Consider the following 14,076-nt stretch of genomic DNA (forward strand, 5'->3'; position numbering starts at 1 on the left):
AATGCTTGCTGATGAGCGAAAACCTTACTGGGAACATGTCCTTTGGATCGATGAGACAAAAACTGGAGCTTTTTGTCAAGCAACATCATCTCTCGCTTCACAGACGGAGAAAGTGAGCTTTCAAGAGAAAAACTACCACACGCTGTGAAATACAGAGGAAGCTTGGGTTTATCTCAGGGCTGATTCGCTGGATCTGCCATGAGGGACCTTGAATATGTGCGCTACACAATGAAGTGCTAAGACTATTGTTTCATTCCAGGATGCCTGTGCTGTAGTCCCCAGTGTGAGGAAGTTCAGCTGCAGTCAGAGGTCACGGGTCCTCCCACAGGATCATGACCCAAAACACAGCTGAAGCACCCAAGATTAGCTGTTTAAACACACTTTACAATCCTTAAACAGCTCTCTATGACAGCTGATCTTAATCCTGATGAACACCGGAGAAAGCTCTGAAATATCTATTGTGGAGGATTCATTTCAATTAAATATTACTTTACACTCAAAAGGGAAACTATACAGTTGCAGCCAAGTCTGCCAGTCATTCAATACCGGAGAAGGTTGTGTGGCTTACACCTACATTCCCTCAAAGAAGAGCAGTTTGCTCAGAAGAGCACCAGTTGGCAGGAATTCAGGGGGAAAGTATTGATTAACAGTTAATAAAAAGGTGACATAAGATTCAGGAGTTTTCTGGTCACTGGGATAACAATCAGTGGAGAATGAAAGTCTAGCTTAAAGAACAGGGATTTTTCTATGTGTACTTTCCACATCTCGAGGAACTGAGGAGTGTGGACTCAAGAACTCATGGACACAGCTGAATGAAATCAAGAGTGCATTTGTCTTCCAAAGGTGTGTTGTGAGAACAGAGATCAATCCACTAGCAGGGTGACTGACTAAAGACCTGACTACAGCGCCACCATCAGCAGAACCCTTAGAAGCAACGCTATGAAGGGCAGGGTTCCATGTGTGAGGCCAGTGCTCCCCTAGAAGGGTAATCCTGCATCTCCAGTTGGCTAAAACAACTTACTAAAAACCTAAATCCAGGGAAATTATCCCAGCTATAAAACTTGTCAGTAGTCGTTGCAATGTTTGGACCCATTTTGTTGCCACGTGCACAAATCTGACACTGAAAAGAAAGGTTAGCCTATTTTTGTCACTGACAAATATGAAATACTGAATGCTCATTCCCTAATTTGCAAAAAAAGATAAGGTATACCTTTTAATTTTGCTCCACTGGATTCACCACTTTAAGAACCTGCTCATGCATTTGGTCACATTCATCCAAAAATCTGTGTTCACAAGCGTTTCAAGCCATTTCTCAGCAATTACATCATATGATGCTCAGTGGAAGTGTTCAGACCCTTAAATCTTTCCACAGGTATCACGTTTCGGACTAATACTGTAGTTGGCCACTAATATAAAATGGGTTCATACCCACAATCCTCAACATTAGTGGGCGAAATAAATGGAGGAACATACAACAGAAAGGTGACTGAGCCAGTAGGATCATCCCACAGATGATTATTGTAGATACATTTAATAGTAAAAAGTATAAATTCAACCTATGTTAAATAACTTTTAAACTAAGGGGTCTGAAAGCGTCTTATGTTCTGTAAAAACATGGATTTTAAAGATCTAATATAACATTTCAGTTACACATTACCTTCCCAGTTTCTGATGACGCTTATCCTCCGACTTGATGGCTGCGTGAATAAGCAGCTGATTGAAAACATCCCTCTGTAATAACAACAGACAAAGCCATTACTAAACACAAACCTCTTAACGTCCTTCAACTATTCAAATTATACTGCATTAAGCTTTGAGAGCTGTTCATAACTCAGAAGATAAAATACATGAGGCCATCAAGCACACCGCACTTATTATTCATATGCTGGTGCACTGCCGGCCATAGTCAAACCCCACAACATATGAAATGTTTACAATCATATCAAAAGGAAGTTCAGTCTTCAGGCTATTTATTTTTCAGGGAGGTGAGTCAATGAATAAACCAAGCAACAGTTACATTCATTTACTTTGACTTTCATGTCTTTGCAGACATTATGGACCCCGGATATGTCATGTTTTTCCTCTTCTACTTCATTTATGAATAAAAAAAAACAATTTTTGCGTTTAAGACCTTCAAAGCATTGAAAAAGAAATTCCACGAGGCAAATAAGTCCTGGTAAGGAGACCAAAGAAAAAGAAAATGATGCCAATTCAAAGCTGTGATGTCAACAGATAAATGTAATGATGGCTTGGTACAAAAGCAGTATCCATGAGAGGCTGAGCCTTTGAGGAACAAAGACGGGTAGAGGAGCTCCACTCTGTCACTAAAAGCATGACAAAACCATTCGAATGTTTCAAAACAATGTTCCTGGGAGAAAGAATGAGAAGGATGTACGGTGTCATTTTGTAAGTATCCTTACACAACTCAAGGGTCGTGGAGGAATTTCTTGTGCGTGAAGAGACAAACATAAGCTGGATGCCTGTGATCACAGATTCCTGAGTGCACTGTATCAATAACTGTCATTCATCAATGATATATATATATATATATATATATATATATATATATATATATATATACATATACATATACATATACATATACATACATACATATAGCCACATAAGCAATATATTTCTTCAGGAAACATCTGTTAAGCACTGCAACACAGATCTACAATCACAAAGGCGGCTTAAAACTTGGAAAAGAAGCAGCCTTGTTACAACCAAAAACGTAATAACGGCCAATAACGTAATAACTGCCAATAATGTAATAATTTTGGCCATTTCAAATGTAATAAAGCCAATAGTGTAATAATGTGCCAATAATGTAATAAAACTTTTGAGTCAATAATGTAATAACTTTTTGCCGATAATGTAATAATTTTGTAATAATTTTTTAATACCAGGCCAATAATGTAATAACCAGCCAATAATGTAATGCCTTATTACATTATCGGCGAAAAGTTATTACGTTATTGGCTCAAAAGTTTTATTACATTATTGGCACATTATTACACTATTGGCCTTATTACATTTGAAATGGCCAAAATTATTACGTTATTGGCCATTATTAAGTTTTTGGTTGTAACAAGCCTCATGTTGTGGCCACATAAACCAGTATTCCAGATCGTATTTGAAAGAAATGGGAGCGTTTGCTTTGGACCAAAGACGATCAGGACTATCCAGTTTGTTATCAGCAACAATCCCAAAAGCCAGGACCTGTGATGCAGAGACGGCTCTGCAGCCTTCAGGGACTGCATCTTTTCCAGCAAGCTCTTTTCCAGGCACGGCTGAGAAAGATGAGAGCAGCGGTACTGGACCGGCCTGCTTGCAGCCCTGATGTGTTTCCGAGAGATAACGTGTGGGGACATTTGAAATTAAAAATGTGGTAACAACAAAAGAACGGCTGAGTTGCTTCATTGCTTGGTATCATCAGTGTCAGAATGCCTTTGGTGTGGGGAGCAGGAATGCTGAAGTGTGGTTGAAAATAAGGTGAGAGAGTAAATGCAAATGGAGAAATGCCTTTTAAATACAGCTGAAGCAAAAAAAACAAAAAAAAAAAAAAGATATAAAAGGTGATACTATCTGCAAAGAACTAAAAGTCAATCTTAACATTTTTTATTTTTACCTCCCATTTTCCATATAGTCCCAATTAGGGCTGTTCGATTAATCGATTTTAAATCGTAATCGCGATTATGTAATTAGAACGATGTAAAAACGTGAAAATCGTAAAATCGATTTTTCACTTTTTTTTTTTCACTGACATTACACACCTCTACCTCCTTCATGGGTTGCATTATTATTTAGCATGCAAAGACCCAGTTTAGTTTAATTAGAAAATGTCTTGTTTTATTTAATTGGAAATATAACTTACTGTATGTTTGCAAGTGCTGATTTGCTGATTTTTTTTCAGAGATAAAACTTCAATAAAAAAACAGCATATTTGAAATCATTTCTTTGCCTTTTGTCAATTCACAAAATAATCGTAATCGAAAATCGGATTTTGAGAGAAAAAAATCGAGATTTTATTTTTGGGCAAAATCGAACAGCCCTAGTCCCAATCTCTGATCGGAGCTGTGGATTTTTCCTATTTTTCCATCTTTGTGAACCTCACCTGTGCATCGCTGCCACCTATGTCTGTCACGCGGTAGCGTAAAGGGTACAAGAGCTTCACAGCCTGGTCGTAGTTGCCCTGCCCGTACTCGATCATAGCCTTACACATCGGTATGCCCAGGCGGCCGGCTACCTGATGCTGCTGATTGTCACCTGGTTCCCTGTAAAGGAAAACGGTGGTTGAAGAAAAAGAAAAAGAAATCTTGAAGTGAAAAGAAGAGGAAAATGAACATGTTAATCCTTCATCACATCACATTGTCAACAAGGTGGTCTGCTTATTCCCTCAAACTCACAATGGCATTTAGGCATTTTTCTTGTGAGTTAAGAAAGCTCCAGAAACCTAAAGAGGGACTCACTTCACTGCGAGGTCAAATATTCCCGACCGTTGTGGAGCTTTCATGGATTAGCGGGTGCTCAGAATCTCTGCCTTGGGCCATAAAAGTACGTTATGGCAGAAATAAGGATTAAGTAAACCTGCATTATTCCACAGCAAAGTGTGCAGCTCGCTTGATGATTCAAAGCAGAGTCTGGCCGGGAAGAAAATTTCTGTTTCTCACACCAGAATTAACATTTTATGCTTTCAATTATTTACAAAAACAAGGAAGAAAGAAAAAAAAAAGACAAGCACTTGCAATGGCATCTTTTATGCGGTATGTAAGCTAAAGAAAATGGAAGGAACACAAGCTGTTCCCGGACAAGAAGCCCGAACATTACATCCTCTGAAACCCACAGCGGCAGCAGCTCCTGGTGCACGGTCTGCTGCAGAGGGGAGGCCCCTCTCCCCACCGGAGAACACCGCTCAGACTCCTCCTTCCAGCCGCAGTCATTTTTCTATCTCCCTTCCCACACTAAGCCGTGTTCCTGTCTTCCTTTACATAAGGCTTGTGTTGCACTTACGTAAGTCTGACAAAGTGTTGAGGTGTGCAGCGAAGTGGAAAAAATGGACTGGAACTAACTTAGCCAGTTCCTGGAGGCCTTCCAGGAAATGCTGAGTAGTTTTGGTCTCTTTAGCTCCCAGCAACACCATGAGGAAGTGGAGGTCATTATACAGAGTCACATGATCGTCGGTGTGTGACTGGGTTATCTGGAACATCTCCCGCCAACGGTCCTTGACACACACACCTGCAGACACGCAGCAACAGACGAGGGTGTCAGTTCCTCTCTAACACAGAGACGTAGTCCAGAAATATGCATGAAATAAAAATCCAGTCAGAGGTTCAGCTAATTATCCAGATTTCTGACGTGGCACTTTTAGCGTCAAATTAATGACATGTAAAAATAGACAATCTAATTTAACTGCCAGTTTTGCCAGCAAGTTTCAAATGATCTTAAATCAGATTTATAGTTGGGTGTCATCATAAAACGGAAGAGGAGACACAGACATCCCGAAATCCACTGGAATGGAAGCTGGATCAAATCATATTAAATATGGATTAGGAGCAGATGGATCTGAATGCTAAAGGGCTCCGCTATACAACGCTGATTTCAAGTTGGGACGCAGGGATGCAGGGATTTGCACCTCATAAGCCAGTATTTTATTCCCAATAAAAAATAAACATATCAGATGTTGAAACTGAGACATTTTGCCATTTCATGGAAAATATTAGCTCATTTTGAATTTGATGGCAACTCATCTACAACAAAAAGTAAAATACAACAGTGTAGCATTCCCTCTCCTTTAAAAAATGAACAAAACAACTGTAATGTCTGGGAAGTGAGGAGGACACCAGTTGCTGAGTTTTAGGAGAGGAATGTCCTAGAGCAGTTCAGCACCTGGACTCTGCTGCTGCGACGGATGCGGTACGTGGTTCAGCCTTGGCTTGCTGAGATACGCAAGGTGAAAGGAGACAACGTCTGGATGGGAGCAGATGTTGCTCTAAAACATGCATGTACTTTCCAGCATTGATGGTGCGTTTCCAGATGTGTAAGCTGCACACAACATAGGCACTAATGCAATCCTGCACCATTGGAGATGCAGGCTTTTGAACTGAGCGCTGGATCAAGCTGGATGGTCCCCCTCTTCTGCAGATCTCAGGACACGCCATCCATGGCTCCAAAAAAACCATTTCCCATTTTTATACATTTGACAACAGAACAGGTTTCCATTTTGCCTCAAACCATCTTAAATGAGCTTTAGCCCAGAGAAGATGGCAGCATTTCTGGATCATGTTCACATATGGCTGCTTCTTTGCGTGATAGGGCTCTCAGCTGCACTTGTGGATTGCACAGGAATCTGCGTCCACCGACAGCGCTCTCTGGAAGTGTTCCTGAGCCCACGCAGGGATCTCCGGTAGAGACTCACGGCTGTTTTTAATGCAGCGCCACCAGAGGGCCTGAAGACCACGAGCATCTAGTTTATACATTCGGCTTCATCCCATCCCTACAGAGATTTCTCCTAATTCTCTAAATCTTTCAAGGTTTTGCCACTTTACAGTGACAAACATTTTCATAAAATTATTCCACTTTTTTTTTTAAGTTATTTTTGTCACAGACTGGTTCATCTCTGCCCATCTTTACATCAAAGAGGTTCTGCCTCTCTGAAGTGCTCCTTTTATGTCCAGTAATGTCTCTCACCTGTTTCCATAACCCTAATTATCCATTAAAAGGCTCCTCCAGATGTTTCTGATTTGTTCCAATTACCCTTCTAGCACTGTTGCAACTTTTTTGAGATGCGTTGATGCCATCAAATCCAAAATAAGCTTATATTTTCCATAAAATGGCAAAATGACTCAGTTTCTACATCTGATGTTGTTTATGCTCTTCTGGGTATAAAATATGGATTATGAGATTTTAAAATCATGGCACTCTGTTTTTATTTTAAGGTTCACACAGCATCCCAGTTTAGCCTTGACCAGTTTGATTAAACTCAAACTACTGTGATGAGTATTTAGCCTTGGCCTGAGATCAGAGTGTGCAGACTGTTACTTTGTTCCCAAAAGATTAGCTCTGACATTACAACGATCTGTTTATCCCAATTGTAAGGATGAATCATCATTTATGCTTCAATATCATTATGCTTTCCTTTGCTGTGTGTCATTTCTGCCTGATGTATTTTTTGATCCATTTGCATGCAACTGCTTAATTCAATCCACTGAAATCTGGCTGCACTCAGTTTCAGGTCTGTAAAAACATATTATACAGAGATATTGATTGTTTTTTCCACAACAGTGCCAACATTGTTCTATGCCATCAATTGTTGGCATAGAATTTGATTTGCTGCTGTGACTTCAGCAGCAAATCTCAGAATGGAGACATTTCCCAGATCTTTCCAAAAATCAAAGTCCAATCGGTAACATCCAAAGTTTTTGAATTTCCTGATTGTCCCAGTGTCTTACCTTCCATTTCCAACCTGAAGAGCATCGAAGAGGCATCCACCATGTCCAGCATGGCTCCCGACGCTTTACAGCGTTTGAATATCTTAGGGAGACAGCACACATTTTCGTCTTGAGCGCTGAGGGATGTAGTGCATAACAACCACATGTAATACTGCATGCAGAGATCAATTTTTAATTTGTGGATTTCCCAGATGCGAGTGATAAAACATTCATGAAGTTCCACAAACTTGACGCAACAATTTTTGACATTCTACGCAGTAGTAAGCAACTTAATGAACTGCTCTTGTAAAAAGGTAGAGAACATAAAAGAGTTCTGTTTTCACACCGCCTCACTGTCCTATTTTTAAATGTGACTAAAAATAATCAGTTTTGGCAGCTGACACTGAAATGAGTGGGGGTGGGGGGGTTCCTTTGTCCTTCGGCTCTCACACCGTCACATGGATTCAGCTACTGCTGGCGCACGCTTAACCCTCCTGACTCATAACGAGCACAAGTCGGCGCTTTCGCCCAGCATCCGTTGTGTTCTTGGCGTAAGAACGACTGATCAAATCCAGACAAATGTGCAAGTGAAGTTGCAACGTGAACTCTGAAATGAAACCAACCTGAGTGTCATATATTTGCAGAGCAGCTTCATATTGCCCCTGTGGAGGAGGAGGAGGTGGAGAGGAAGACAAATTTCAATCACTTTTAAATTGATAGGTAAGCAAGGTTGATGAATTGTGTTGCACAGATGTGAGCTCAAATTAATCTTAATATAATCAACCCAAGGCTTCAAATTACCCATGGGGAATGATGAATACAATTCTCTCAAACACTAGTACTGCCAACCATTAACCTGCCTGGGAAAGACATGTGTTATTCTTACCTTCTCAATAAGGTATAAAGCCCAGTGCCAATAGTTATGACTGGCCAGCATGTCTGATCTCTGGAATTAGATATTACATATTTCAAATACTGTGTTTTTCCTTTTCCTGTGGGGGTAGGGTAATTTGCAATTAAACTGGGTCGTTTCTGAATCTCTACAGAGCCACCTGGATGTGATCCGATACATGGACACCCTGCTAAGGCCCAATTAAAAAAAAAAAAGTACTGTACTGTACCTGCCAGTCTTTCTCTCTGCTCTCCATGAACTTTAAGCCTTTGTCCAGCTCTGCCGTCATCTCATAAACATGAGCTACGGAGTGGACGGACCAAGCGTCCTCGGGGGTCAAAGCAAGGCCCTGCACAAGAAAAAGTTACACTGAGGACAAATGCAGGCCAAACTTTAAAGCTTCTACAGCTCAATCTTTTTTTTTTCCCAGGTGACCTTTCATGTCACCGCTTCTTTATTTGCACAACTCATTCAGCCGAGAAGCGTCGACAAATTACTTACCAACAGAACGGACACGGTCAGCACAGACACAAAAACGGCAACGGCTTGAACCATATACTAGTGAGCTGAGCTGTCTTGGATGATGGTGGAGGATCGACTAGCATGCAGCCGTAACATGTTTTTGAAGAAAAACTGTATACTACGCAAACCTGGCTTCTTGTTTATGCAACTTCTACCAACAAATAATAGACACAGCTATAATACCAGAATGGCCCTAGGTAATCACTTTTCTCAGCCTATGCCCAGAACCAATGCTTTGAAAAAAACAGTAATGTATAGAGCAGTCGCACACTGGAACCATCTCCCCCCATGTATAGTTGCAATAAACAAGGTGTCAAGTTTTAAAAGGAGACTGAAGCAGCTGTAGTTCAGAAGGAAGTTATGATCGGTCCTAGGTATGTATTGTGATTATTGTGCAAATTGTATGTAAATTATAAATTTAATAGTAAATATATTCTAAATCATTGTAGGCTATGAGTGTATATATAGTATAGAAGTATGGGTATATTATAATGTATGAGTATATTATGATATATGATATATATATGATATGATATATTATTATGTATATACTGTCATCTGTAAAAAAAAAAAAAAAACGATTCAAATGCACCTTAACCTTTTTTATATTTTTTATATTACTTATATTTCTTATTGTTTGCACTACTGCTATTTATCTTGCACTGGAGAGGTGATGCTACCTCTAATCTCACAGTACCCAGGTACATTGGTAATAAAGTATTCTGATTCTGATGATATGTGGTATATTTATACTACTATAAATAGAGGTATGGGTATATTATAAATTATAAAGTCGTTGCAAACTATTTTGCTCAAAAGTGGATACTGATCTGGTGATAGTAGCAAATATTGTTACTTAAGATGTGGATGGTGGGTTACTTAATCTTTTATTTTTGTTTCAATTTATTATTTCAGGAATTCTAGTGAATGTTTTTCACCCTTTTTGAGTTGTATTATTGTCATCTTTTGTATGTCTATGTGTGGACCCCAGGAAGAATAGTCTTCCCATGGTGAAGACTAATGGGGATCCTTTTTAAATAAACAAATAAACAAATATACACGAGGGGCGGGTCTCACTTCCATCGCCTCTTTCAAAGCCTGGTCGTAATATCGAGTCTCGAGGAGGCCAAAGGAATGTAGTCCTTTCAGATAGCTGAGGGCGGAAACACAAAAACTTCATTACAAAATTCTGGAAGGAGAGAATTGCATTTCATGTAGAAAGTTAAAAGAAAGCACCCCTAAGGGGAGAAAACTCTCAGCAGCACTGTAAATAGTTGTATAACAGTCTTATGTGTCCAAGCCAAGTAAAAGAAAATGCTCCTCTTGCGAGTCATTTCTGTCTTTCCTTATTTGCAGTGCACTTTGGCTCTTTATTTATAATGTATGAATTACTTGTTGAATGTGATGTATACAGCTATCTGATTAAATGATCAAATGTTGTGTTTTTGTACCTGAATAAAGGCATGTGGGGTTTCCAGTGGGGGAGCACCCTGGCCACAGAATCCCTCAACGGGCGTTGGGCACCCATGTAGAAGTAGGAATCATGGGCAAACTTCAGGGCCAGCAGATCAGTAGGATGATCGAGGAGAATATCTTCCCATACTTCACAGGCTTTGGGGAAATTTCTGCAGGAAACACCAGCCACTTTCAAAAACAAACACATCTCTGAACCACGAAAGGATACGCAGCAAGAATCACACAAGTCCCCCTGCTTTGCGATGGATTTAGCGGCCGTTATAACGCTTTATCCTTTCTGATAATGTCGAGATAAAAATGGCTCCACGGTGTTACAGGATATCCGACTATACCGCTGGGAAATAAGACACTGAAGATTAGAAAATACAAATATTCTTCGTCAGGCTGTGACTGAAATTTACAAGTTTTCCTTGTAGCGTAACAGAAGAGCTCTATTATTGTGAGACATGTGACTGGATCACCTTTGGCAAAGTTAACGTTCTCATCCTCCTCTAAAATGGCCCATTACTGACTGAACTGCAGACCTCTCTTGTGACATACGAGATTACACGTGTGGAAATGTCTCTTTGGGGAATAATATGAAACAGTTAGATGTAAACAGTAAAACTATTTAATATGTATGCATGATGATACGTGGACTGCATGAACTGTCTGAAATTCCAGGCCTTTCCACACTTTTAATTACACATTTGCATACTGCTGCAATACGAAGAGACGGAGGCTAAAATAGAGCATTTCAGTTAAAAGAAAATATGATCATGAAAGGAATTAAAACTGCAAACTTGAACCTGTAAATGGGTTCAGTAAATGTAGAACGGTGGGTAATGTAATTGCTATTCTATTATTGTGTAAATTATTGTACACATTTAAGTGTAGTGTTTCTCAACCACGTTTTTCATTCAGTATGTAATAGCACAGCACCGTTGCTTTGGAGACCGCTATTTAGAAACCTTTGAATAAGGGCCAGTCTTATATTCTCAGATTCCTATATTTTTATTTAATTCTCTGTTTCGACTGGACGTCATACGCCAGCAAGCTTCTGGATCGGCTCTTACCCACAAGAGAAAAGTTCCATGGCATTGACGTGCCGCCTCTCTCGGGGAGAGATGTCCTGGTTCTTGGCAAGCTCCACTGTTCGCCTTACAGCGCTGGCCAGACGCTCATTCAGTCGGATGCTGCTTGTTGTTGCTACCAGCTCCAGCCCCGTGCTGATCACTTGGCCCATGACTAACAAAAACATAGACAAACGTTCCTTTTTGACTCCCCCGCCAGCAGGCACTTGTAAAGGTTCTGTTTATACACTGGAGCCTCATATAAAGAGGGACAGCCTTTGGCAGCAACCTACTCTAATCAGTGATTAACATGAGTTGACATTAACATAAAAGGAACAATATGTAACAACTGAAGGACACATGCGTTGCAAGAATATCAGCAGCTGTGAGCAGTGCAGCCAGCTAGCCTCCCATCTTCTCTGTGTAATACCACTTTCTGCCACAAGATGGCATAATGATTTGATGATGTAATTTTTCGTTTTTCCGGCCTGAGCACAGACCATAAGGGCACCAATTTATGGCCTAATTTCCACAAATCATTTGCATATGGTATCAGCACTGAGGACAGGAAGCCTGGCCCACATGCAGCAAGATGAGATCTTATAGTGCCGGGTGAAACATCAGCAGCAGTCTCAATGGTGATTTAAGAAGCCTTTGAGTCACTTTTAAAACACAAACATGAGTCAATCATGATGAAAAAGACCTGTCAACATACGAGGGCTATTTAAAAATCAGTCAGTGGTGTACTTTACCCGATAATTAGCAAAAATATACCATTGCTTTTTAACACATTGCACCTTTAATGGTTTTAATCTGTGTATAATAAGCGGTTCACCAGTAAAGCATATATGAAACTTCATTTAAGAACTGCATTGCAGCATCATTTTTATCAAATCTGCAGCAACTACTGCATGTAATGTATTCAATTTATATGATCTGATCACAAATTGCATAACGATGGTAAAGCTATCCTTTATTCAAGAGTGAAATTAAATCAGCATACCAGCAAAAGCAACTGCGTGTCACTTAAGTATCGAGGCTGTGTGCAGTTTAAAAGTTCCCAAAAGCATCAGGCAAGAGATGAACCACAACAAATCTGAACTGTTGAAACTGACAAACCATCTAAACACATTTAGGAATGAGAGCTGGAAGAAATGATCTCTTTCATGTTAAATTACAGGTGGCCTTAGCTTCAAGCAGTAGAGGAATTAGGCTAAACTTTCATTTCTTTAGTCATTTATCCTTAACTTTTAAAACTTCTAACCTAGAATCTTTCTGTCATTTTAGTGCATGCAGGATTAACATGTATTTACCAAAGTTGGGGTCGGCTGTGTGCAGAGCAGAGATGCATCCTTCTACTCCTCCCAGGGTTTCATCATTCGTCCATTTCACATACTAGAAGACAAGCAAAGCTGCCATGTTGATACCTTTATTTTTCTTTTACATTATGGCTTTTTTGTTCATGTGGATGTTATTTTACCTGTGTGAGTATGGCATCATACAGTTTGCATGCCTCATTGCTGCTGGTGGACAGAGTCAGACCCTCAGCTCTCCATGCCTGCAAGGATGCAGATGTTACTGCAGCAGCAGAGTTCATCACTTTTGACACACATATGGCCGCAGGGCACTTTTTTCTCTCTCTCTTGCTGTTTTTCCGCTCAGATAGCTAAACTCCCAAGCTGGATTTTAATGCAAAAGGAGAGCATGCACAGCTGAATCCCACCCGCCATGTTCCCACCTCTGTCACCTCCACTAATCCTGCCATAAAACCTCTTATCGATCCCGACTGCAGCTTTTTTAACAAACACATAGACACTGTCAGTCCACTTTTAATATCATTGTTTGCAAAAGTGTTTCTATGGGCTGCGCCACTGACCTGACAGTCCCTGAAACTTGATGCGATCATTGTTGAAGTCCAGCTCACAAGTTCACTGACTTTCGACTCCAGGCTGCATCAACTTTATGATCGGAAGTTGTCATTTATCTCGATTCACTTTCACAATAAGTGCATGGATACAACTTTTAAAGTTTTTTGTTTATTAAATACATTTTACATGATTTGATTCATTAAAGTTTACATCCAGAGTGATTGCAATGAGAATACGGCCGCAAAAATGTGCCTGATGACCAGTTTTACATCTGATGCGCTTTATTTTGTTAAATGACCTAGTTTTTAAGGGGAAATGCTGAATCCATCTTTTTTTTTTTTTTTTTTACTAATTTCAGCCGGTTGTGCAAAGAAACTGTTTTTCATTTTCTCCAGAGGAGAAAAAAAACATCCTAGAAGTTATGAGTGATGAGAATAACATAAACACTGGCTCAGCATGGTTAAAGGGAAAAAAGAGAAGTTACAACCCCAGTACTGACAGGCAGCCATGTTGTGTACAGAAAAACAGAATGTGATGATTTCCAGTTTCCTAAACCCATATTTTATTCAACACAGAAAACATGCCAAGTGTTCAAACTGAAGAAATGTATCAAAAAAAAAAAAAAGATGTAATGATCTAGTGATTGTATATATTCTCTCATCTTTGAGCAAACGTCTTTACACACTTGGGAGTGAAGTAAAGCAGCTGCTGGAGTTTTGAGAGAGGACTGTTTTACACCTGATAAGTCTGGACTGCAGGCAGGTCAGTTTAGCACAACCTTTAGTGATGGATGCAGTAAGCAATTTATCATTGTCTTGCCGAAAGATGCAAGGTCT

General features: G+C 39.9%; 1 protein-coding gene across 1 annotated transcript in view; it reads right to left on the bottom strand.

The window, feature by feature from the left end:
* Window positions 1–13,336, bottom strand: part of ttc38 (tetratricopeptide repeat domain 38) — a 19,191-nt gene extending 5,855 nt beyond the window's left edge. Inside the window, exons 1-13 of the mRNA XM_061721362.1 lie at window positions 13,249–13,336; window positions 12,853–12,930; window positions 12,686–12,767; window positions 11,376–11,547; window positions 10,296–10,469; window positions 9,922–9,997; window positions 8,552–8,671; window positions 8,317–8,376; window positions 8,054–8,092; window positions 7,452–7,533; window positions 5,073–5,238; window positions 4,118–4,277; window positions 1,658–1,731 (exon numbers count right to left, since the gene is read on the bottom strand). Of these exons, the coding sequence (XP_061577346.1) occupies window positions 1,658–1,731; window positions 4,118–4,277; window positions 5,073–5,238; window positions 7,452–7,533; window positions 8,054–8,092; window positions 8,317–8,376; window positions 8,552–8,671; window positions 9,922–9,997; window positions 10,296–10,469; window positions 11,376–11,547; window positions 12,686–12,767; window positions 12,853–12,930; window positions 13,249–13,278 (1,313 nt within the window). The 5' untranslated portion in view covers window positions 13,279–13,336. The remainder of the gene's footprint in view (window positions 1–1,657; window positions 1,732–4,117; window positions 4,278–5,072; window positions 5,239–7,451; window positions 7,534–8,053; window positions 8,093–8,316; window positions 8,377–8,551; window positions 8,672–9,921; window positions 9,998–10,295; window positions 10,470–11,375; window positions 11,548–12,685; window positions 12,768–12,852; window positions 12,931–13,248) is intronic.
* Window positions 13,337–14,076: the final 740 nt, after the last annotated feature.

Source organism: Cololabis saira, chromosome 5 (assembly GCF_033807715.1).
Source record: "Cololabis saira isolate AMF1-May2022 chromosome 5, fColSai1.1, whole genome shotgun sequence".
NCBI lineage: Eukaryota > Metazoa > Chordata > Actinopteri > Beloniformes > Belonidae > Cololabis > Cololabis saira.